The sequence below is a fragment of the Ostrea edulis genome, chromosome 3 (genome assembly GCF_947568905.1).
Source record: "Ostrea edulis chromosome 3, xbOstEdul1.1, whole genome shotgun sequence".
Lineage (NCBI taxonomy): Eukaryota > Metazoa > Mollusca > Bivalvia > Ostreida > Ostreidae > Ostrea > Ostrea edulis.
Window position 1 is genome coordinate 7,633,313 of NC_079166.1, and position 24,718 is coordinate 7,658,030.

A 24,718-nucleotide genomic window follows, 5' to 3' on the forward strand; every position below is an offset into this window, starting at 1 on the left:
TGTTATCCAATAGATATATATAACCTAGACATGGGTACCTGTAACACTAAATTCAGTGTTATCCAATAGATATATATAACCTAGACATGGGTACCTGTAACACTAAATTCAGTGTTATCCAATAGATATATATATATATATAACCTAGACATGGGTACCTGTAACATTAAATTCAGTGTTATCCAATAGATATATACATAACCTAGACATGGGTACCTGTAACACTAAATTCAGTGTTATTCAATATAGATATATATATAACCTAGACATGGGTACCTGTAACACTAAATTCAGTGTTATCCAATATATATATATATATATATATATATATATATATATATATATATATATATATATATATATAACCTAGACATGGGTACCTGTAACACTAAATTCAGTGTTATTCAATAGATATATACATAACCTAGACATGGGTACCTGTAACACTAAATTCAGTGTTATTCAATATAGATATATATAACCTAGACATGGGTACCTGTAACACTAAATTCAGTGTTATCCAATAGATATATATAACCTAGACATGGGTACCTGTAACATTAAATTCAGTGTTATTCAATATATATATATATATATATATATATATATATATATATATATAACCTAGACATGGGTACCTGTAACACTAAATTCAGTGTTATCCAATAGATATATATAACCTAGACATGGGTACCTGTAACACTAAATTCAGTGTTATGCAATATATATATATATAACCTAGACATGGGTACCTGTAACACTAAATTCAGTGTTATGCAATAGATATATATATAACCTAGACATGGGTACCTGTAACACTAAATTCAGTGTTATGCAATATATATATATATATATATATATATATATATATATATATATAACCTAGACATGAGTACCTGTAACACTAAATTCAGTGTAATTCAATATAGATATATATATAACCTAGACATGGGTACCTGTAACACTAAATTCAGTGTTATCCAATATATATATATTTATATATATATATATATATATATATATATATATATATATATATATATATAACCTAGACATGGGTACCTGTAACACTAAATTCAGTGTTATCCAGTAGATATATATATATATATATAACCTAGACATGGGTACCTGTAACACTAAATTCAGTGTTATCCATAGATATATATAACCTAGACATGGGTACCTGTAACACTAAATTCAGTGTTATCCAATAGATATATATAACCTAGACATGGGTACCTGTAACACTAAATTCAGTGTTATACAATAGATATATATAACCTAGACATGGGTACCTGTAACACTAAATTCAGTGTTATCCAGTAGATATATATATAACCTAGACATGGGTACCTGTAACATTAAATTCAGTGTTATCCAATAGATATATATAACCTAGACATGGGTACCTGTAACACTAAATTCAGTGTTATGCAATAGATATATATATAACCTAGACATGGGTACCTGTAACACTAAATTCAGTGTTATTCAATATAGATATATATAACCTAGACATGGGTACCTGTAACACTAAATTCAGTGTTATCCAATAGATATATATAACCTAGACATGGGTACCTGTAACACTAAATTCAGTGTTATCCAATAGATATATATAACCTAGACATGGGTACCTGTAACACTAAATTCAGTGTTATCCAATAGATATATATAACCTACACATGGGTACCTGTAACACTAAATTCAGTGTTATCCAATAGATATATATATATATATAACCTAGACATGGGTACCTGTAACATTAAATTCAGTGTTATCCAATAGATATATACATAACCTAGACATGGGTACCTGTAACACTAAATTCAGTGTTATTCAATATAGATATATATATAACCTAGACATGGGTACCTGTAACACTAAATTCAGTGTTATCCAATATATATATATATATATATATATATATATATATATATATATATATATATATATATATAACCTAGACATGGGTACCTGTAACACTAAATTCAGTGTTATTCAATAGATATATACATAACCTAGACATGGGTACCTGTAACACTAAATTCAGTGTTATTCAATATAGATATATATAACCTAGACATGGGTACCTGTAACACTAAATTCAGTGTTATCCAATAGATATATATAACCTAGACATGGGTACCTGTAACATTAAATTCAGTGTTATTCAATATATATATATATATATATATATATATATATATATATATATATATATATATATATAACCTAGACATGGGTACCTGTAACACTAAATTCAGTGTTATCCAATATATATATAAAACCTAGACATGGGTACCTGTAACACTAAATTCAGTGTTATGCAATATATATATATATAACCTAGACATGGGTACCTGTAACACTAAATTCAGTGTTATGCAATAGATATATATATAACCTAGACATGGGTACCTGTAACACTAAATTCAGTGTTATGCAATATATATATATATATATATATATATATATATATATATATATATATATATATAACCTAGACATGAGTACCTGTAACACTAAATTCAGTGTTATCCAATAGATATATATATAACCTAGACATGGGTACCTGTAACACTAAATTCAGTGTTATCCAATAGATATATATAACCTAGACATGGGTACCTGTAACACTAAATTCAGTGTTATTCAATATAGATATATATATAACCTAGACATGGGTACCTGTAACACTAAATTCAGTGTTATCCAATAGATATATATAACCTAGACATGGGTACCTGTAACACTAAATTCAGTGTTATTCAATATAGATATATATATAACCTAGACATGGGTACCTGTAACACTAAATTCAGTGTTATCCAATATATATATATTTATATATATATATATATATATATATATATATATATATATATATATATATATAACCTAGACATGGGTACCTGTAACACTAAATTCAGTGTTATCCAGTAGATATATATATATATATATAACCTAGACATGGGTACCTGTAACACTAAATTCAGTGTTATCCATAGATATATATAACCTAGACATGGGTACCTGTAACACTAAATTCAGTGTTATCCAATAGATATATATAACCTAGACATGGGTACCTGTAACACTAAATTCAGTGTTATACAATAGATATATATAACCTAGACATGGGTACCTGTAACACTAAATTCAGTGTTATCCAGTAGATATATATATAACCTAGACATGGGTACCTGTAACATTAAATTCAGTGTTATCCAATAGATATATATAACCTAGACATGGGTACCTGTAACACTAAATTCAGTGTTATGCAATAGATATATATATAACCTAGACATGGGTACCTGTAACACTAAATTCAGTGTTATTCAATATAGATATATATAACCTAGACATGGGTACCTGTAACACTAAATTCAGTGTTATCCAATAGATATATATAACCTAGACATGGGTACCTGTAACACTAAATTCAGTGTTATCCAATAGATATATATAACCTAGACATGGGTACCTGTAACACTAAATTCAGTGTTATCCAATAGATATATATAACCTAGACATGGGTACCTGTAACACTAAATTCAGTGTTATCCAATAGATATATATATATATATAACCTAGACATGGGTACCTGTAACATTAAATTCAGTGTTATCCAATAGATATATACATAACCTAGACATGGGTACCTGTAACACTAAATTCAGTGTTATTCAATATAGATATATATATAACCTAGACATGGGTACCTGTAACACTAAATTCAGTGTTATCCAATATATATATATATATATATATATATATATATATATATATATATATATATATATATATATATATATATATATAACCTAGACATGGGTACCTGTAACACTAAATTCAGTGTTATTCAATAGATATATACATAACCTAGACATGGGTACCTGTAACACTAAATTCAGTGTTATTCAATATAGATATATATAACCTAGACATGGGTACCTGTAACACTAAATTCAGTGTTATCCAATAGATATATATAACCTAGACATGGGTACCTGTAACATTAAATTCAGTGTTATTCAATATATATATATATATATATATATATATATATATATATATATATATATATATAACCTAGACATGGGTACCTGTAACACTAAATTCAGTGTTATCCAAAGATATATATAACCTAGACATGGGTACCTGTAACACTAAATTCAGTGTTATTCAATATAGATATATATATAACCTAGACATGGGTACCTGTAACACTAAATTCAGTGTTATGCAATATATATATATATATATATATATATATATATATATATATATATAACCTAGACATGGGTACCTGTAACACTAAATTCAGTGTTATCCAATAGATATATATAACCTAGACATGGGTACCTGTAACACTAAATTCAGTGTTATGCAATATATATATATATAACCTAGACATGGGTACCTGTAACACTAAATTCAGTGTTATCCAATAGATATATATATAACCTAGACATGGGTACCTGTAACACTAAATTCAGTGTTATGCAATATATATATATATAACCTAGACATGGGTACCTGTAACACTAAATTCAGTGTTATCCAATAGATATATATATAACCTAGACATGGGTACCTGTAACACTAAATTCAGTGTTATGCAATATATATATATATAACCTAGACATGGGTACCTGTAACACTAAATTCAGTGTTATCCAATAGATATATATATAACCTAGACATGGGTACCTGTAACACTAAATTCAGTGTTATCCAGTAGATATATATAGCCTAGACATGGGTACCTGTAACACTAAATTCAGTGTTATACAATAGATATATATAACCTAGACATGGGTACCTGTAACACTAAATTCAGTGTTATACAATAGATATATATATAACCTAGACATGGGTACCTGTAAAACTAAATTCAGTGTTATCCATAGATATATATAACCTAGACATGGGTACCTGTAACACTAAATTCAGTGTTATCCAATAGATATATATAACCTAGACATGGGTACCTGTAACACTAAATTCAGTGTTATACAATAGATATATATAACCTAGACATGGGTACCTGTAACACTAAATTCAGTGTTATCCAGTAGATATATATATAACCTAGACATGGGTACCTGTAACACTAAATTCAGTGTTATCCAGTAGATATATATAACCTAGACATGGGTACCTGTAACACTAAATTCAGTGTTATCCAATAGATATATATATAACCTAGACATGGGTACCTGTAACACTAAATTCAGTGTTATCCAATAGATATATATATAACCTAGACATGGGTACCTGTAACACTAAATTCAGTGTTATCCAATAGATATATATATAACCTAGACATGGGTACCTGTAACACTAAATTCAGTGTTATCCAATAGATATATATAACCTAGACATGGGTACCTGTAACACTAAATTCAGTGTTATGCAATATATATATATATAACCTAGACATGGGTACCTGTAACACTAAATTCAGTGTTATTCAATAGATATATATAACCTAGACATGGGTACCTGTAACACTAAATTCAGTGTTATGCAATATATATATATATATATATATATATATATATATATATATATATATATATATATATATATATAACCTAGACATGAGTACCTGTAACACTAAATTCAGTGTTATCCAATAGATATATATATAACCTAGACATGGGTACCTGTAACACTAAATTCAGTGTTATCCAATAGATATATATAACCTAGACATGGGTACCTGTAACACTAAATTCAGTGTTATTCAATATAGATATATATAACCTAGACATGGGTACCTGTAACACTAAATTCAGTGTTATCCATAGATATATATATATAAAACCTAGACATGGGTACCTGTAACACTAAATTCAGTGTTATCCAATAGATATATATATATATATATATATATATATATATATATATATATATATAACCTAGACATGGGTACCTGTAACACTAAATTCAGTGTTATCCATAGATATATATATAACCTAGACATGGGTACCTGTAACACTAAATTCAGTGTTATCCATAGATATATATAACCTAGACATGGGTACCTGTAACATTAAATTCAGTGTTATCCATAGATATATATATATATATATATATATAACCTAGACATGGGTACCTGTAACACTAAATTCAGTGTTATCCAGTAGATATATATATAACCTAGACATGGGTACCTGTAACATTAAATTCAGTGTTATCCAGTAGATATATATAACCTAGACATGGGTACCTGTAACACTAAATTCAGTGTTATCCAATAGATATATATATATATATATATATAACCTAGACATGGGTACCTGTAACACTAAATTCAGTGTTATCCAGTAGATATATATATAACCTAGACATGGGTACCTGTAACATTAAATTCAGTGTTATCCAGTAGATATATATAACCTAGACATGGGTACCTGTAACACTAAATTCAGTGTTATCCAATATATATATATAATAGTATAAGTGATGACTGGATGTCGGCGTGGTTATTTCGGTGGCTGGTGTATCAGTTGTGTTTTATATAAGTATAATACACAGTGTCAATATATATATTTCACTATATATAATATATATATGTCCTCCAACTGTGACCCCTGCATCAGGGGTGGATCCAGGAATTGCATTAGGGGGGTCGCAACTTTATGAGCCAGGGGGTCTGGATGGCTCCTTGAGTCCCTCAGTGGGTCCAGCAGAAGCCATGGTGGGGGCCATGGGGATTTTACAGATTTTATAGGGCTTCAAATATGTCTCCTGTGTAGTAATGATTACTGTTTTCTGTCATTTTTGATAGAGGGAAATCAATAAAATGACACAAAATTTTAGGGTTTTTGGAAAAAATGTAAGTTCTTTCAATAGTAGTATTTCAATAAATCAAACGATGTTGTTGTTTATTACTCTGAGAGTGTAATAAATTATTGCTTCTTTTATCGTTTACATTTTTCTAAACAAGAGACCAAGATATTTACTTTTTTGAAAATTAATGGGGGAGGGGGGGGGGGCAGCTGCGACCCCCTTAAATCCGCCACTGTGTATTATACTTGTATAAAACACAACTGATACACCAACCACCGAAATAACCACGCCGACATCCAGTCATCACTTATACTATACCTCCATGTACTTATCAGAATGTCAACATCCAGTCATCACTTATACTATATCTGTGTCACAAGTACCTCCATGTACTTATCAGAATGTGAATAAAGGGTGCCACCAAGATCCACCTCTAACTCTAAGTCATGGTACACATATACTTATGTCTGTATACTCCATCAGCGGACCAGGTCTGATGGCGCTAAGCATGATAACATATATATCTCCATCAGCGGACCAGGTGTGATGGCGCTAGGCATGATAACATATGCAAGGTGAAGATAACGAACAGTGATCAATCTCATAACTCCTACAAGCAATACAAAATAGATAGTTGGGCAAACACGGTCCCCTGGACATATATCTCCATCAGCAGACCATGTTTGATGGCGCTAAGCATGATAACATATATATCTCCATCAGCAGACCAGGTCTGATGGCGCTAGGCATGAAAACATATATATCTCCATCAGCAGACCAGGTCTGATGGTGCTAGGCATGATAACATATATATCTCCATCAGCGGACCAGGTCTGATGGTGCTAGGCATGATAACATATATATCTCCATCAGCGGACTAGGTCTGATGACGCTAGGCATGATAACATATATATCTCCACCAGCAGACCAGGTCTGATGGCGCTAGGTCTTACAACCTATGTAAGATGTGATATGGACATCACTTTAACCATGTACATGTATAGCAATGACACCATAGTGAACTACTTCTGAGTCACAACACACCATCATCTCTCAGGTGCATCAACTGACCAAGTTTGATGGTCCTGACCTAGAAGGCAGACTAAGTGATCTATATCAGGGTCGTGACACACGGTACCTTTCCATGAAGATGCATCAACTAACCAACTTTGATAGTCCTAGACCCAACAGATTGCACAATTAAAATCCAAGTACAGCTTGAGTATATATAGCCATGAACTTCAAGGCAGCCACGGTGACCTGTGTTTGGGTCACGACACACCTTTCCCACAAGGTGCACCAGCCGACTAGGTTTGATTGTACTGTTTCAGTGTGAAATGTATACCTGGATGCAAAAAAAAAAAAAAAAAAAAAAAATGAACAGAGGGACAGATGGATGGATAGAAAGATAGGTGAGAAAGCCCATACCATATTTAATATGGCCCTTCAAAAGACAGTTATATAAAAAGTATGCCCCTTTAATGTAGAAAAATTGCTGTTATGGCCAGATTTATTGTATTGCTGTTAAAATATATAAAGGATTGTTGTTGAGTTCTTTATTGTACTAATTGCATGTAACATACAATCTGAATACGGTATTACCACATTCAATGCTATAGTTCAATGGATTTCCTACATTTGACTTTATTGCAGGCGGGGGGGGGGGGGGGACTTGTGTCACGTCAACACATCTAATTTTATGATCAGTAAAGCTCACGTAGCTTACTTGATGTATAAATCAAAAGATAGCGTTTATGACTTACTCTTCTACATTTACGCCTATCACATGCAGCAGTGTCTGATTTGCAATGATCGACACTGCTGACAGATGGACAGTGTGGTTACTGTAAAGATTGATTAATGCAAGAGATCTTCGATGAAGATGTCTTAATGATTCCAGGACGGCCATACATAATGTATGTATTCTGATGGTAAGACAAAGTTTTAAGGAGACTAATCAGGGTACATATAAAGTGCTAAATAAATAGCCTGGCCCCAAGAACATAAACTGAGAATAGATTTACCTGTAAGTAAAATTTTTTGATAAGTTATATCTTAAGATTCATCTAGCACAAATGATTAAAAAAAACTGCAGGTTTATAAAAAAAAAAAAATCAAATGCAAAAATATACTGAAAATCTAGACGTTTGTTTATGAAAATTATTTCAAAAGTTAGCTGGATTTGAAATTTAGACATATATAATTAAGAATATTATCAGTTTATGGTCTTAAGGCCTGGATCCATGGCATACCGATACTCCATACATAAATTCACAGAAATGTTTTCATATCAAACCATTATTCAGAAATAAGCCATAACAAGCGGTCCATGGGCCTAGAATCGCTCTTCTGATACATTGTAGAACAGGCAAAAATTCTCACTAACCAAGATTCATCAATTAACAAAGTTTGATGATGTTAAGTCAAATAGTACCTGAAAATTTAAATGTAACTGTACAAAAGTAGGTCACAGTGACCTACTTTTGGTCGACACACTGAAAACTCAAGATGAATCAAATGACAAGTCAAATAGTATTCAAATATAGCCGTCAAATTCCAAAAGAAGGCCACATTGACCTACTTTTTGGTCGACACACTCCAAAGACTCAAGATGCATCAACTGACAAAGTTTGATAATTGAAGTCAAATAGTATCTGCAATATTCAGATATAAATGTCAAATTCCAAAAGTACATGTAGGCCACAGTGACCTACTTTTTGGTCGACACACTCTGAAGACTCAAGACCCATCAACTGACAAAGTTTGATGATTGTAAGTCAAATAGTATCTGAAATATTCAAATATAGCCGTCAAAATCCAAAAATAGGTCACGGTGACCTACTTTTTAGTCAACACACTCTGAAGATTCAACATGCATCAACTGACAAAGTTTGATAATTGTAAGTCAAATAGTATCTGAAATATTAAAATATAGCCGTCAAATTCCAAAAGTAGGTCACAGTGATCCTAGCTTTCATAGTGTCCAAAATATGCATCTAAAATTGAAAATGTGAAATTTGAATGTCTGCAAAATTCAAAAAGTACGTCACAGTGACCTACTTTTTTAAATAAATATTTTTCGAGGCCTCTAGACGCATCAACTTACAAGGTTTGATGATTCTAAACCTCTCGGTATCTGAAATAACAACCTGAAATGTATTCATAAATGATTAGCCATAAAATTCAGAAAGTAGGTCATCATGACATACTGTTCACATGACACTCTTCAAGGTCCCATGATCTATCAACTGACAACTTTTGATGATCATAGGCTCAAAAGTGTGCATCAAAATCCATTTAATAATAATTACCTGCGAAATTCAAAAAGTAGGTCACCATGACCTACTTTTGAGACATGATATTAAGTCCCAAGATGCATCAACTGACAAAAATTTGATGATCCTAGTCTTTACACTAAGCAAAATATCAATGTTTTAACAAAACAAAATTTAAGGTCAACTTTGAAGTGACCTTGAGACATCACCCTTTGCCCCAGGATGATGCCTTGAACAATTCTTTATCTACAACCTATCCTCATCCTTATGCATAAGTTTGGTGATAATTTGCCCAGTGGTTCTTGAGAAGATTTTTTTAGCAACCACTACTTTTGTTTGCATTATCCTAATTATCTCCTCTTGTTAAAGGGTCACAACCCTAGTTTTATGAAAATGAAAGCCCTTGGGCCAAGGATACCCTGTGACAAATTTGACAAAAATTGGCCAAGGGGTTCTTGAGATATAGCCCTTTTTCCAAATGTTGACGCACACCGCACGCCAGACATATGGCCATATGATTAGCTCTTTGAGCCTTCGGCTCAGAAGAGTTAAAAATAGCTGGAATTAATTTACGTTAAAGTATTGAATTATGCATTTTATTATATACGAGCATACAAGAACTATTGGAAGTAAGAGAAGAATACAATAGCTGATTTTTACAAACCGCAATCAAGATCAAAATGTAACAAATTAAAAATAAAATGCTGAGATAAAACAAACAATATTCAATAATTTCAATTACATGTATACATATAAAATATTATCAAAAAAATAAAAAAATAAAAATACTGCTAAGCAATCATATGAGAGGAATTGATGAAAAAGTAAAAATCTTTGTAAATGTTCATTAAAAAGTTTTACAATTTTACCCCAATGTTGCTGGTACAAAGTGTAATTTGTAAAATTGTATTAAGAAGATGTGTTTGTGAAACACAAATGCCCCCATAATGGTCAATTCCAAGATGGCCAAGGTCGCAAGGGCAAATATCTTGGTACCCACAGAAAGGTTTTGTCACAAGGAATACTCATGTGAAATATCAAAGCTCTAGCACTTACTGTTCAAAAGTTATTAGCAAGGTTAAAGTTTCAAACAGAATGACAGACAGGACAAAAACAATATGCCCCCCCGATCTTCGATCTCGGGGGCATAAAAATCACTCAAGCATTTCATGATTTCAGACTACAATATTGCAGTTTTAACTACCAATCTCTCTCATTCAACATACACTTTGAAAAGTTCTAAGAACTTCAACTCCACTTGGTCCTTTTTTGATCAAAGGAAGTAAATTCACTGCAGAAGAATGGTTTAACAGCCAAATCAGAATATTAATAGAAGTTAAAAGCTTACATCAGGAAACGGGGACAACTACACTGTAAATCAAGCCAGTAAGAAGGCAAATCTAACATTCCATTACATATATGATTGACTCTAGATTCTAAATATCTAGATTTCACTGATTCAGAAATGAAATATAAAAGATACTATTACATTTACATCAACACTGACTGAAACTTGTTTTAAAAACAAAATTCAAACTAATGCGTAATACAAAAAGCTTAACCTGATTATAGATGATCAGACCAACGATTTCAAATATTAATTCTTTATAAATGTCTTAAAATATTTACAAAAAGCCAATGTACAATAGATCGTAGGTAAAATAAATGTCAAAGTATAATTCAGTGTATCTTGTTTTGTATTTCTAAAATATCCTATTATAGAATTATTGGGGGAAATTTTAATTTCCAATGTGAATTATCACAATAAAGGGACATGACTCTATACTACTTAGTACGTCATGTGTGTGTGTGTGTGTGTGTTTGTTAATGTGTAAGGAAGATTAACAATATTACAAACTACTGGCATGGATTTCACAGGTATCAGCAGTTATGATATGGTGAATTGATGGACAGTGATATTGGTAAGTTAGAGCCTCGGTTAACATCTTTTATATACCACGCGGCGCAAAGTCTCTCGCAGTGAACCTCTAGCATGGAGTAGTTATAAGATGATCAAATGAAGGCGAGTCACATTGGTACAGCTATCAGCAGTTCTCTTTGTCACCCTCTAGTATCTTCTCCATTCGGGCAAATTCCTGTTAATTTAAAAATAATTACATTACGAAGCAGTATTATAATAATTAAATAACAAGTATTATAATTTGCATAATTGAAAATTAAAGATAATCGAAAGGTTGTTTATTTTGCTAGCATTTATTTGTTGAACTTCTGAAGAGTTCAACCAAGGCTGATATCCTTACAAGCTGACAATTGCTACTGCGTGCAATAGCTCTGGATTCACAGACCGTAACAGGCACTTACTCTCTCTCCCGTCATGCACCAGTACCCACAACAGCAAATTGTCCGCCTTTCCTTGATGATGTATCCCTGTCTCTCGTACAAATGCTGAGCTCGGTTGGTTGTTGCCACATAAAGATAAATCGCCTGTGTGATAAGAATAATACAAAATTTTAATGTCTGTATTTTACATGCTTTTTATTTAGATTTTTTCTAAAATCTGAATTTCGTATAAAAATATTTTTCTACGCAATCTTAAATGATGACCTTTTTAATATGAGTGATAGAGGAAGGTATATGAAATGTACAGAAGAGACCCGTGCACTTTAATGTTCACATACAGAAACCCCGCACACACTGTCGATTCATTATAGAAATGAATTTCACACTTTGGGTATAAGCTCTCTCTTCTTTATTATTACTATATATACTCAGTTTGATTGTCTCGTCTCCAGCACATAAAGAAATTCTCAAATAATTAACACATTTTTGCTTTATGGACCCAACCTTGCACTTGGCTAAGCCACCATGAAACTTGGAGGAGTTTACTTTTGATCGATCACTTATATATAGACATCAAAATTGAGCTCATGCAATTTTTACCCTCAGGGCCATGATTAGTCACGCATCATCAGGTAGTGCAGATTTCAAATAGAGCAAGGCCACAAAATGGGATCAAATTTCTGCATTGCAATATATAGTCAAACCTCGTTATCTCAAACTCGATGGGACTGAGAAAAAACTTCTGATAACTGAGGATTTGAGATATCGATTGAGGGTAAAATACTTATAGAATAAGTGGTTGAGACTTCCAAATAACTTCGACATATCCATGGTATTTGAGATATTGGTGTTTGAGATAAAGAAAATGGTTTAAAAAAATCTTCTGTGATTATAGTCATACTTAAAATATGCAAGCATCCTCAAGTACTGCAGATTGAAGTTCATTCAAATTATGGCCCAGAAGGAGGGGAATTTAGAATGTGCCTCAATAGGAGATCAAAATTTGACACTGGAATACTAGTACATGTATAATCTTTGAAAACTGTCTTATTAAAAACCACTTCCCATGATTCGTCCTATCAATTACATGTATTCAAACATGTCACATGTTAAAAGATGGCTAGGTCACACATGAATGACCCTCATGGTGACCCGGGAAAAATGCACTATATCACTATGTAAACCTAAATTCATGGCAAATATGTCTTTTTGTTATACACTCGAAACTAAAACCAAAATTTGTAAAATGTTTCCCCCTGTGAAAACATAATTAAAGTTAACCAGAGACATATGATATATAGAATTTATGTCAGAGTTAAAATTAACACATGTATTCTATTTTTTTCAAATTTTAATTCAATTTCTTTAGTGACTCATAAAATAAATCTACTGTATATGACCATAGTTTGTGGTTTGATATGATTTATATTCAATGAGTTGTGTGTTTTCTATCCCAAGCCTTGGCAAGGGGATAGAAAACACAAAGAGTTGGATATAAATCATATCAAACTATAAATCATGGGAGATTCTTTTTATCACATGTTAATCGCCTCTCCCCTGTTATTCATTGGCATTACTGTATTGTTGGGAAGTTTGCTTCCTGACATTTTGTAAACAAACTACGTAAAATTGACATTTGCTTGTGATGTCACAAACGGCACAGAAAAACAGTGTAATAATTAAAATTCATGTAATGGGTGACACCCACTGGATAAAGGAGAAAACATGTGATAAAAGTAAGAAACATGGGGACTATGGACCTTGAGAATTTACCTGATTATCTTACAAGTAACAGACGAATTTCAGCTTACCTTGCAGCCTTTCCTTTTGGCGTCTATTTCAGCCATGTCTAATAGTACCTTCCCTATGCCTTTCCCTCTAAACTCCGAATTGACCCCTATGTGATCGACACAGCATTTCCCTGCTATATAAATCTCAAAGTTTGCTGCTAGGCCCATACAGAAAAGCCTAGAATCAAAATGGTAGTGAACTATTAAAGAACAATGCCATTGACAATAAATGAGGAAAGCTAACTAATAGAAAGAATTAATTAATCAATTAATGTAATTGTTTCAATTTCTTATCATGTTGAACGATGAATTCAGTGCAGTGAAAATATTTAAATGGCAGCAGGCATCAATTAACAATGAAAAGATCAAAGAGCACTCATACATGAAAGTATTTTGCTTTTGTTCATTCTTTAGGATGGTGTACATGTATAAGATTTCACGTAACATCAGGCATATTTAGTGCGCAATATGTACTAAGAAACACGATAAAAAATAACATTCTTACCCACACATGTCAGTACACCCAACAGGGGGCATGTCCTCATCCCTGAGTCTGTTCAAAAAATTGTATCATATATTGTATTCACAAATAAGTTTACATACACCATCATCTACACATAAACCTGAGTAAAATACATGTATCTTATCAATTTACAGTTCATATATATCATTTCACATTTATTACATACTGTCTGTAAAATTTATTAATATTTTGATCACATTCTGTCATTGACAAACTGTGACACACGGTGACACCCCTTCTCCCTTCTCATAGTTACAGTATGCGCACAGTCTGAGAAAATTTTAAGGTAAACGTCCGTAATTTCCACTCAGTATAGTATGATTTATTCAATAACAAAAGAAAATGTGTATGTTAAATTGCCACCTTTTTTAAGATGTCAAACATTTAAAAACAGAAGTATAGGTCAACATCAGAAAATCACACATTTTAGTAAAACAGAATAATGAAAATAGATAAAAACTTACTAAAATGACAAATTTTTAATGTCAACAGTTTAGCTTATTTATAAATATTTAAAATAAATAGTGGATATTAGGGGAAACATTGTATAATAGACATACAGTAGAGGAAATACCAGCATAGGAGTTTATTGCCCTTGACAACATTTTTCAAAATTATGATTTATTGATTATCTATGAAAGATATTTAAGCGTTTTAACGATCAATAGTTTACCATTATTTTCATTTTATCTGATGAAAAGAATTCCTCTGAAACATATATTTCAATCAAGCGAAAAATTTAATTTAATACAGAATTTTTGCAAAAACCTATGACATCACAAGAGGATTGATCTACCTTAACTACTTGTGTAAATATGGTTTGCTATCCATCACATTTTTGGTACTAAAATTTACTTCTCTAGTCTTATATTTATTCTTCTAGCCAATCTACATGTCAGTCTGTCCTAGCTAAGAGGACTAATGGTTCTTTCTGCTAATCCATACAAAATGGAACACATTTGAATTACTAAGGATTTCAATGCCACACGAATACATTTCTACATTAAATATTTCTATAAGCCTTGTGCATCAGAGTGCGTGTCCATTCCTGGGATTTTTTTTATATATGACCTTGACAGAACAACCGTTTGCTCACCTATGAATGTTCATGTGTCTAATTTAAAAAGATATCATAAATGAACCCTTACGGAAAGAGTTCCCTGTCTCCATGGTAACGTATAACACAGGATCCTGCTTTCTGACCATCATATTCTGCAATGAAGTGTCTCTCATAAAATGTGGGCTGCCTCCCTCTCAGACTGTTTGCATAGTAAACTTGAATGTCAGGTATGCTGTAAAAAATGTTTAAGACTAACTTCATTTTTCATGTCTACTTAACTAAGCCCATTCTGAATACAAACTGAAGACTTTGAATTACATGCTTGAAGTAAATATATATACCTGCCTCTGCTTGTAGCATGAACAACTTTTCTTTCAAAGGCCTCAATTGTAACCTTAGCAGCAAACTCGCGGTCCTCTTCTGTGTCCGATAGGTATCTTATAGTGACAGGACCACTCTCCAGAAGTATTGCATTAGTGTGGATCTGGTCTACTGCTAACGGCTGTGCTGTTGTTACTGCTTCCATTGTTTAATGAGTCTGTTGTGAAAAAGGTATAAATGCCCAAATATCATGCATGTATTACACGCTGGACAAACAGGAATCAGAAAAGATCACCTGAGCATTTAGGTAAAGTTTAATTACCATATACTGTAACACATGTTCATGAATACATCATTATTTTACGATGGGAGGTGGGGCTAGGGGTGCAAGAAGAATTTTTTAACAAAATACATATTACTATGAATAAGAAACCAGTCTAACTTTGTCATCTCTGGAAATGCTGCACTGGGCATTTTGAAATCTTATATATGTATACGCTCTGCTTACAATGAGAACAAGTTTAGAACAATCAATTTGAATGTTACAATTGTGCCGACTATTCACAAAATGTCACTTTTACATACAGCAAGTTTTTTTTTTAAAATTACAAGTACACACTCACTTTATTTAAGTTGACTAACAAAACAAATAAAAGACGTAATAAGTGTACATATAAATTCATACATGTAAAAATACACGCATAAGTCACACATATATCTGATTGGCTATAAACACTTTTTTATATTATATCTGACAGATAAATGATTTCCTCACCTAAAACCTGTATGCTGTACATCAGATCTTCTGACAATATAGCAGACTGAAGGAACTCAAGATCAGCTGTTAAAATGAATTATAAGCAGTTCAATAGCACCATGAAACATGTGATTACCAGTAACAACCAAAGCATGACAATGTATACAAGTGATAAAAATACCCATGACTCATCGATCAGTGACAATGAAACTGTGAAACTGTACCCTGCATGAACAAACCCAAATGATTAAGGTAGAATCTGAAATTTTGATATTTAATCTGTGCGCGTCGTATGAATGTTAAATACTTAACTAAATTTATGGGCGATATAAATTTTCCCCCAACCCAGTAACACATTGCAAAAGGAGGTCTGAGAATCTGTGGGGCCTAATTGTAAATCTGATGATAAATTTTGAGCAATTTATTCACTTTTCTCAATGTTGTTGAATTGGGAAATATTTTTTTTTTAATTCAATGAAGTCAAGATTTTGTTCACCGACGGGCAAGCAGATTTGAGAGTTGCATTTTTGGGGGCATTCTTTAAGAGACTCTAATATTGTGCTTATCTCGATCTGTTAAAACATTAAAATTACCAAAAAAAAAAAAAAAAAAATTGTAACACTAACAGGATTTATTCTCACTAGCAAACTATCAATGTATGAAACTCGTAAGAATTTAAATAATGATCAATAAATATTATTCTAACAGTGACAAGTCAATGTTTGCCTAGCAATCTAGAATTTATGAAACGAACGAACCCGATGCCTAAAAGTAACGCCTTGCGGAACTCTACCACACTGAACACATATAATGTATGCTATATCATAGAACGTACTGACACAACCACAACCCAGTTATATTCACTAAGCATCATATAGACACATACATTAGGTATACCGTATATGCGGACATTGCAATGAATCGGAAACCGGTGACTGGTACCTGCAGGCTGCTCGCACTAAGAGGAGCAAGTAGTCTGTCTGTTGTAGGCTCCGCCCCTTCGGTTTCGCAATATTCTAAACAGAGAACAAGCAATCAGTGCATTTTGTGTGTGTGTGTGGTATAACATACATATATGAATATTTTCTATGAAATCTTTTGTGGGTTTTTTTTATTATTATTATTAATCACGGTTACCGCTACACTAATCTGTTTGTCGATCCCGATCTCTTAAATGTGGCGAGCTTGTAACGTGGCTGGCCTAGGCTAACAGATGTTACAACCCCTTTTGTTTGGAAAATATTTACATCACCACATAAAGTAATCATCGAAATGTCAGCTGCACCCCCACCCCCTAATTTGGCAAGTAATAAATAGAAAATAAAAATGAAAACAATGGATACAAAAATAAAGGAAACATATGTATATGATAATAGAAAATAATAATATATGGAAGACGCGACAATTTTCTACTTGTGATTGTGATTGTGAGTACATTACAGGGTTTACATTGTCTCTATTTCAAAACTTCAACAAATTACAAATGTAACATTTTCTGTTATCTAGTGGGGTTTTGATATTAATTCCACATTTTAATCACAGGAATAAAAATACTAGATCTTGGATTGCAACTATCCCCTTATTATGAGCCCCTGCTGTACTTGCCATCAAAATATTAAAGTATTTACTCCATCAAGAGGTAGGATGGGTTAAGTACAAGATCAAATATTCTATTTACATGGAAATGCAAATCGTGTAACATCTCCCCCTTTAGATCCACCACTGTAAGGTACATCTGTGTAGTAACAACAATTTATGTATCATATCAAAACATTTTCACTTGAGAGGTTTAGAACAATTCTGAATATATAAAGATGAAATTCGAAGCCGTCGCATTGGTTGGAAGTTTGACACTACTAAATCCAAAAACTCGTTTCGAAAAGATGTTGACTGACCCCCTATGGTCACATGGAGAATTACATCATTTCTAAATCATAAAATGAAAACTGTTGTCGTGTTTTTTGTAAGATATCGTCACATTCCCTCTTTTCTTTGTAGTGGCAGACTGATCGAGTCAAAATCAAATTTCTTCTTTTCTCTTCTTTGGGTGTTTTCATAACATAGTGTTGAAACTCTAGATCTGGCACCCATGATGACAAAGCCAAATATCTTTATGTACAGTTAAAATTGATTAAAAAAAGTTAAAAGTGGATGTTTCAATAGGTTGTTTGTTTGTTGTTGTTGTTTTTTTTTTTTTTTTTATTTAGATCTATTTATTTAATTTTTATTTTTTTATTTTTTTTATTTTTATTGATTTTTTTTTTTTTAGCTCAAGAATAAGGGGATAGCTTCAATTTTTTTATTTAAGATTTCATATAGTCAGCGATATCTTATATTAATGTTATTTCTACCAAAAGACATTCTTACATTTTAGATTATCTTTATCGTAATTATAAAACCATTATTTTATCCTCCAAATTAGACATGTGTTTACATATCAAGATGATATCCCGGGGCCCTGCAGACGCGTTGGTTTAGCAGGTTTTTAAGCGATCATCAAATATTGTTTGAAGAAGCTGGAGACAGTGCAAAAGTTGAAAGCAGGAAGACGTTTAACTTCTTATCTTATCTCTAACTGCTGGGATGCGAGTACTATCAATGAATAAAAAAATATATAGTACCATATTATACGAATACAATTCAGTAAGATATCTATTATATTAGAAAGTATCATTGCCATGCAGTACGTCTATAGATAAAGTTCTCTATTTTGTATTTGGGGTGTTACTAAAAACGGGAGACAGAAAACAGAACGGAAAATAACAAGTTTTACAGGGGTCCGAGATACCATTTCTAATTATTGTAATTAAAAGAGCTCTGTTATATAATCTGTTTCGATTTGATTTCGTATCGTTAGGTTTCATTTTGATGGGTTTCGTTTCGTTTCGCATTTTACAGGTACCCGAAGAACCCTGTGCAGTACTTAAGGTAGTACTCTACATCGTCATAATGGCTGACTTCCTTTAAAACCATGGATGAAAAAATCGATATCAGCAATATTTGACTTTTCCTTTTCCATTTAAATACCTAGCCGAGTAGCTCAGTAGGTTAGAATACCGACTGCTAAAAAAAAAATAAAAAAAAATTAAAAAGAATACCGACTGCTGACCTGTAGGTCGCAGGTTCGAGTCCAGCAGGGGTTTTAAATTTTTTTTAGATTACCTTCTACTAAAACTGTATTTTTTGACAAAATAAAGTAAATTTGAAAATTTTCAACTTCAAAATATTGTTGTACATATCCTCCACTTTTCATCTACGTCAAATTTTTCTGGTGTCGTATACCTCCTTAACAACACAGGTAACATAGAGGAAAAGCATTCGAATTCTCTCTCTCTCTCTCTCTCTCTCTCTCTCTCTCTCTCTCTCTCTCTCTCTCTCTGGACGATGAAACCTGTTAATTTTTAGTGAGGACGTCCTCACAATGTCTAGAGGAGAATACACGGATCATGTTATTGTAAAGACAAAAATGTACTGTGTTATGTATGTACATAGCAATAGCTATAGGGACACCTATGAAAGTTTATCTAATATTCTCTTTGAAATTGTGAAAAGAAAATGGTTTTGAGAGAGAATATCAGTGAGAACATGTCCCCACACCACTTGTCCTCATTAATCTAATATTTTGTATCTACATCTTTCACATGTATGGGGACGTAATTGTGAGGACAGAAGTTTGTCCTCATAGTGTACTAGAGTCCTTACAACTTCTGTCAAATGGTTACAAAATGTCCTCACTTGACACGTTTCATCTCTATCTCTCTGTCTCTCTCTCTCTCTTCCACTCTCTCTCTCTCTCTCTCTCTCTCTCTCTCTCTCTCTCTCTCTCTCTCTCTCTCTGTTACGCAGTGAACTGGATTGTCGTCTTCGATAGAATATATCAGAAGATGGACGCAGATCGACCAGTTCGATCAGCGCTGGTCAGATATAGCTTAGTTAGATTAGCGCTGGTCAGAAAGCCCAGATAGGATAGAACCCGGTACCTTAAATCCACCTAAATCCTCCTACATCGCAACAGAAAACAAAACAAAAAACAATTCACAGACACATGATTTTAGTGCGTATTTCTAAACATACTGTCTTGAAAGTGTATAGCGGCAGTATAAGAGGGAACTTATACTGCATTGCTAGAGAGCTAGGTTTTTAGGTCACCTGAATTCATTCAGGTGACCTATTGCTATCCGTTTTTGTCCGTCGTCGTGCGTCGTGCGTTAACATTTGAACATTTTCAGCTTCTTCTCTGAAACCCCTGAACCAATTTCAACCAATTTTGGCATATAGCATCTGTGGGTGGAGGGGAACAAAAAATGTGAAATTCGTGGTCCCTGCCCCCCTGGGGCCTGAGGGGTGGGGCAAAAACCATCAAAATGTGTGTAATTTTAAAAAAAATTCTTCTTTACTCCTGGCCCCGCCGTCATAAAACTTTGAGAATTCTCAAAAAAATTCTCAACTCAACTCTTGAGAATTACTCAGCTAAGAATATTCTCAAATCAGCCGTCATAAATCGATTTGTGAATATTCTTAGCTGAGTATATTCTCAAGAGTTGAGTTGAGAATCTTATCGTGCGCGACAGTTTTCGCGGAATTTTTTCAGCGCTGGTAGCGGCCCTGTAGAGCTCTTTGATGTTAAAAAGGTGAGAATACGTCATAGAAACATGTAAATATACCAATATTACGTCTTGAAATTTTGTCGTCTGCTGCATTTCCTTTTAATATGGAGATGATGGAAGTAAAAAAAAAAGCTAGGGCACAAAATTGGACCGCTGAGGAAGAAGTTCTGTTAATAGAGGAAGTGAAAATGAGAGCAGAAATCCTCTTTGGACCTCTGAAGGGTTGTGGAAAGTCCGGAAAGATTAAAGAAATAAAAGACAGAGAATGGCAAATGGTTGCTGACAAGTTAAATTCATAAGAACATTATTTTCTTAATTCAAAATGTAATATGATAACCGCAGAATTGATTAAATTTGGTGGCATAATCATGTTATTCAATCAGCGGACTTTACGATAGCATTTATTCCGGAAATGTGACTTTTAAAAACTATTTAAATACTCTTTCGTATCATCATCATTATTCATAAAAATTGTTTTGTTACTGACCTGGATATATAAAGAAATCATGCCAGTATTTCCTCTGATTCAAAGCAGATTTGGAGGGACTTTCCAAATCTATTTTAAGCTTCATGTACGCGGCATCCATCGATTAAAAAGGGGTGGATCAACGATTTTACTCATAGTAATGTAACACCTCAAATTGTGTTATAGTTCTTTATTCCATGGTGTTGAAGTATATGTACAGTGTTCCCCTAAGTAAGGGGCAAACGTGGTGACTACAGCTATGGGCACTTCCCTTCTGAATAGTGTTGTATCGTAAGATGTACTTAGACCCGGTGGGCGGTAAATCTAGTACTGCTGACTCCCGACTCCCGATGGTCCCGGATTGCGATGTTTTACAGATAACATTAAAACCGGCAAACAGAATTACTTCATACTTCTCAGGAACAATCTTTATGTCCAAATTGATTCACACAATTAAAAAAACCCAATAATAATAAGTATAAATTCTTAAACTTGAAATGTCACCTACTCAAAAGCGGTAAATCTAGTACTGTGTTGTAAATACTCAGAGGAGGAATAGGTCGGTTCCTGACAGTGTCTGTCTCCAGGCGATTACCAACTCCATTCAAAATGAAAACAATACTTTCTGGTGAAAAGCGGTATCTTTGGAAGATTTTGTCCTCCTCCAGACTCTCAAGAGGATTACTAAGGTCCCAAAATACCCGATTTTGTCTCCTCTGACGTCTGCGTCTGGTCATAGCAGCCATTTTTAATGCTTGAGAACGTTCTTAAGTCTGCATTTTTGTAGACTCAAATATTTGAGAATAAAACTGATTTTGAGAATTTTTTTTGTTCTCAACTTTTTTATGACGGCCGCTGAGTCTGAGAATGGGGAAGTTGAGAACATTCTCAGACTTGAGAATATTCTCAGACTTAAGTATGTTTTATGATGGCGGGGCCTGGACATCAAGAAGCCAAACTGTGGGCATAATTATAATGAGTGTTGAGCCCTCTACCAAAATTGTGAAATTCATGGCCCCTGGGGCAGGGGTTCTTGTGTTAGGGTGGGGCTCTATTGGTCATATAGTGAAAGTGTAGAAATTCTTTGAAAATCTTCTTCTCTGTCTCTGGGTATGAAGTAGACAAACTAATAGCATGGTAATGATGAGCAAGGATGCCTCTTTATACCCCCCGCAACAAGTTGTGGGGGGGGGGGGGGTATACTGTAATCGGGTTGTCCGTCTGTCCGTCTGTAGACGCAATGGTTTCCGGGCTCTAAAGCATTATCCTTTCCACCTACCGTCACCATATCATATATATGGACTACCCATGGGATGAAGATATTCCCTATCGATTTTGGGGTCAAAAGGTCAAAGGTCAAGCACACTGGACATCGAAGTAGCAATATGGTTTCCGGGCTCTAAAGTATTATCCTTTCCACCTACAGTCACCATATCAAACATATGGACTACCCACGGGATGAAGATGTTCCCTATCGATTTTGGGGTCAAAAGGTCAAAGGTCAAGTGCACTGGACATTGAAGTAGCAATATGGTTTCCGGGCTCCAAAGCGTTATCCTTTCCACCTACAGTCACCATATCATACATATGGACTACCCACGGGATGAAGATGTTCCCTATCAATTTTGGGGTCAAAAGGTCAAAGGTCATGCGCACTGGACATCGAAGTAGCAACACTCAGAAAAGAGGTAGTTTATACCTATTACCAACACCCTTTGGGATATTTGGGTAAGCGGGGGGTATTCTTAGTGAGCATTGCTCACAGTACCTCTTGTTAAAAATTGTGAAATTCATGGCCCCTGGATCAGGGGTTCTGGTGCTAGGGTGGGGCTCTATAAGTCATATAGTGAAAATGCATTATTTCTTTGAAAATCTTCTTCTCTGTCCTTGGGTATTAAGTAGACAAACCAATAGCATGGTTATGATGAGCAAGGATGCCTCTTTCAAAATTGTGAAATTCATGGCCCCTGGGTCAGGGGTTCTGGTATTAGGGTGGGGGCCCTATTGATCATATAGTGAAAATGCATTTTATTTCTTTGAAAATCTTCTCCTCTGCTGCTGGGTATTAAGTAGACAAACTAATAGTATGATAATGATGATCAAGGATGCTTCTTTCAAAACTGAAATTTATGGCCCCTGGGTCAGGGTTTCTGGTGCAAAGGCGGGGCTGACCACATAGCTATTCAATGTTTCTTCCATCCAAAAGTAAAATTCTTATATTTAAACACAAACCTAATTCAAACATTGGAAGGTTGTTACATGATACTCAGGTGACCTATAAGGCCCCTGGGCCTCTTGTCTAGTGATGTGGTAGTGTCTCTCTCGATCACGCAAGTTAAGCAACGGCGAGCGTGATCAGCAATTGTTTGGGTGACCGCTAGACGTTACAAATTGGTGGCAGCGTAGTGACTCTGGTGTTTGGAGGGGGACCTGCTTCAGGTACAGTCTCTTTGGAGCTTTGGGTACGGACGTAGATTCATCCGAGGATGACAGTGGTTGTCGTCGGGAATGGCGGATGCCGTTGCTGAGCAGGTGCCAAACACTCGGAGAGGACTCACGCTAAGCTTTGGGACGAAGTTTCCCCGAGTGAGGGAAGTGTAGCGAACAGTATAAGAGGGAATTTATACTACATACATCGCTTCAAAGCTAGTTTTTTTATTATCATTGTGGTAAAGTGTCTTTCTTCATCACGCAAGTTAAGCAACGGCGCGGCGAGCATGATCAACACTTGGCTGGGTGACCGCCATTCGTTACAAAAGCTTATTAATATTGAAATCAATGAAAACACAAAACAGTTTTCTCTTAGTTTTC

The 24,718-nt window shown here is 33.8% G+C and overlaps 1 protein-coding gene across 2 annotated transcripts; it reads right to left on the reverse strand.

Annotated features, from left to right (window-relative positions):
- Nucleotides 1–10,664: 10,664 nt before the first annotated feature.
- On the reverse strand, nucleotides 10,665–17,824 carry LOC125677329 (uncharacterized). 2 transcript variants are annotated; one of them, XM_048915339.2, is made up of 8 exons: nucleotides 17,732–17,824; nucleotides 16,853–16,918; nucleotides 16,098–16,294; nucleotides 15,845–15,988; nucleotides 14,679–14,726; nucleotides 14,195–14,351; nucleotides 12,405–12,527; nucleotides 10,665–12,178 (listed from the first exon to the last, which is right to left on the reverse strand). In XM_048915339.2, exons 3-8 carry the CDS (start codon nucleotides 16,280–16,282, stop codon nucleotides 12,128–12,130), a joined length of 708 nt encoding a protein of 235 aa, XP_048771296.1. In that variant the 5' UTR covers nucleotides 16,283–16,294; nucleotides 16,853–16,918; nucleotides 17,732–17,824; the 3' UTR covers nucleotides 10,665–12,127. The 2 variants fall into 2 exon arrangements, with proteins under 2 accessions (XP_048771296.1, XP_048771295.1); XM_048915338.2 differs by having other exon boundaries at nucleotides 17,721–17,810.
- Between the last annotated feature and the right edge of the window lie 6,894 nt (nucleotides 17,825–24,718).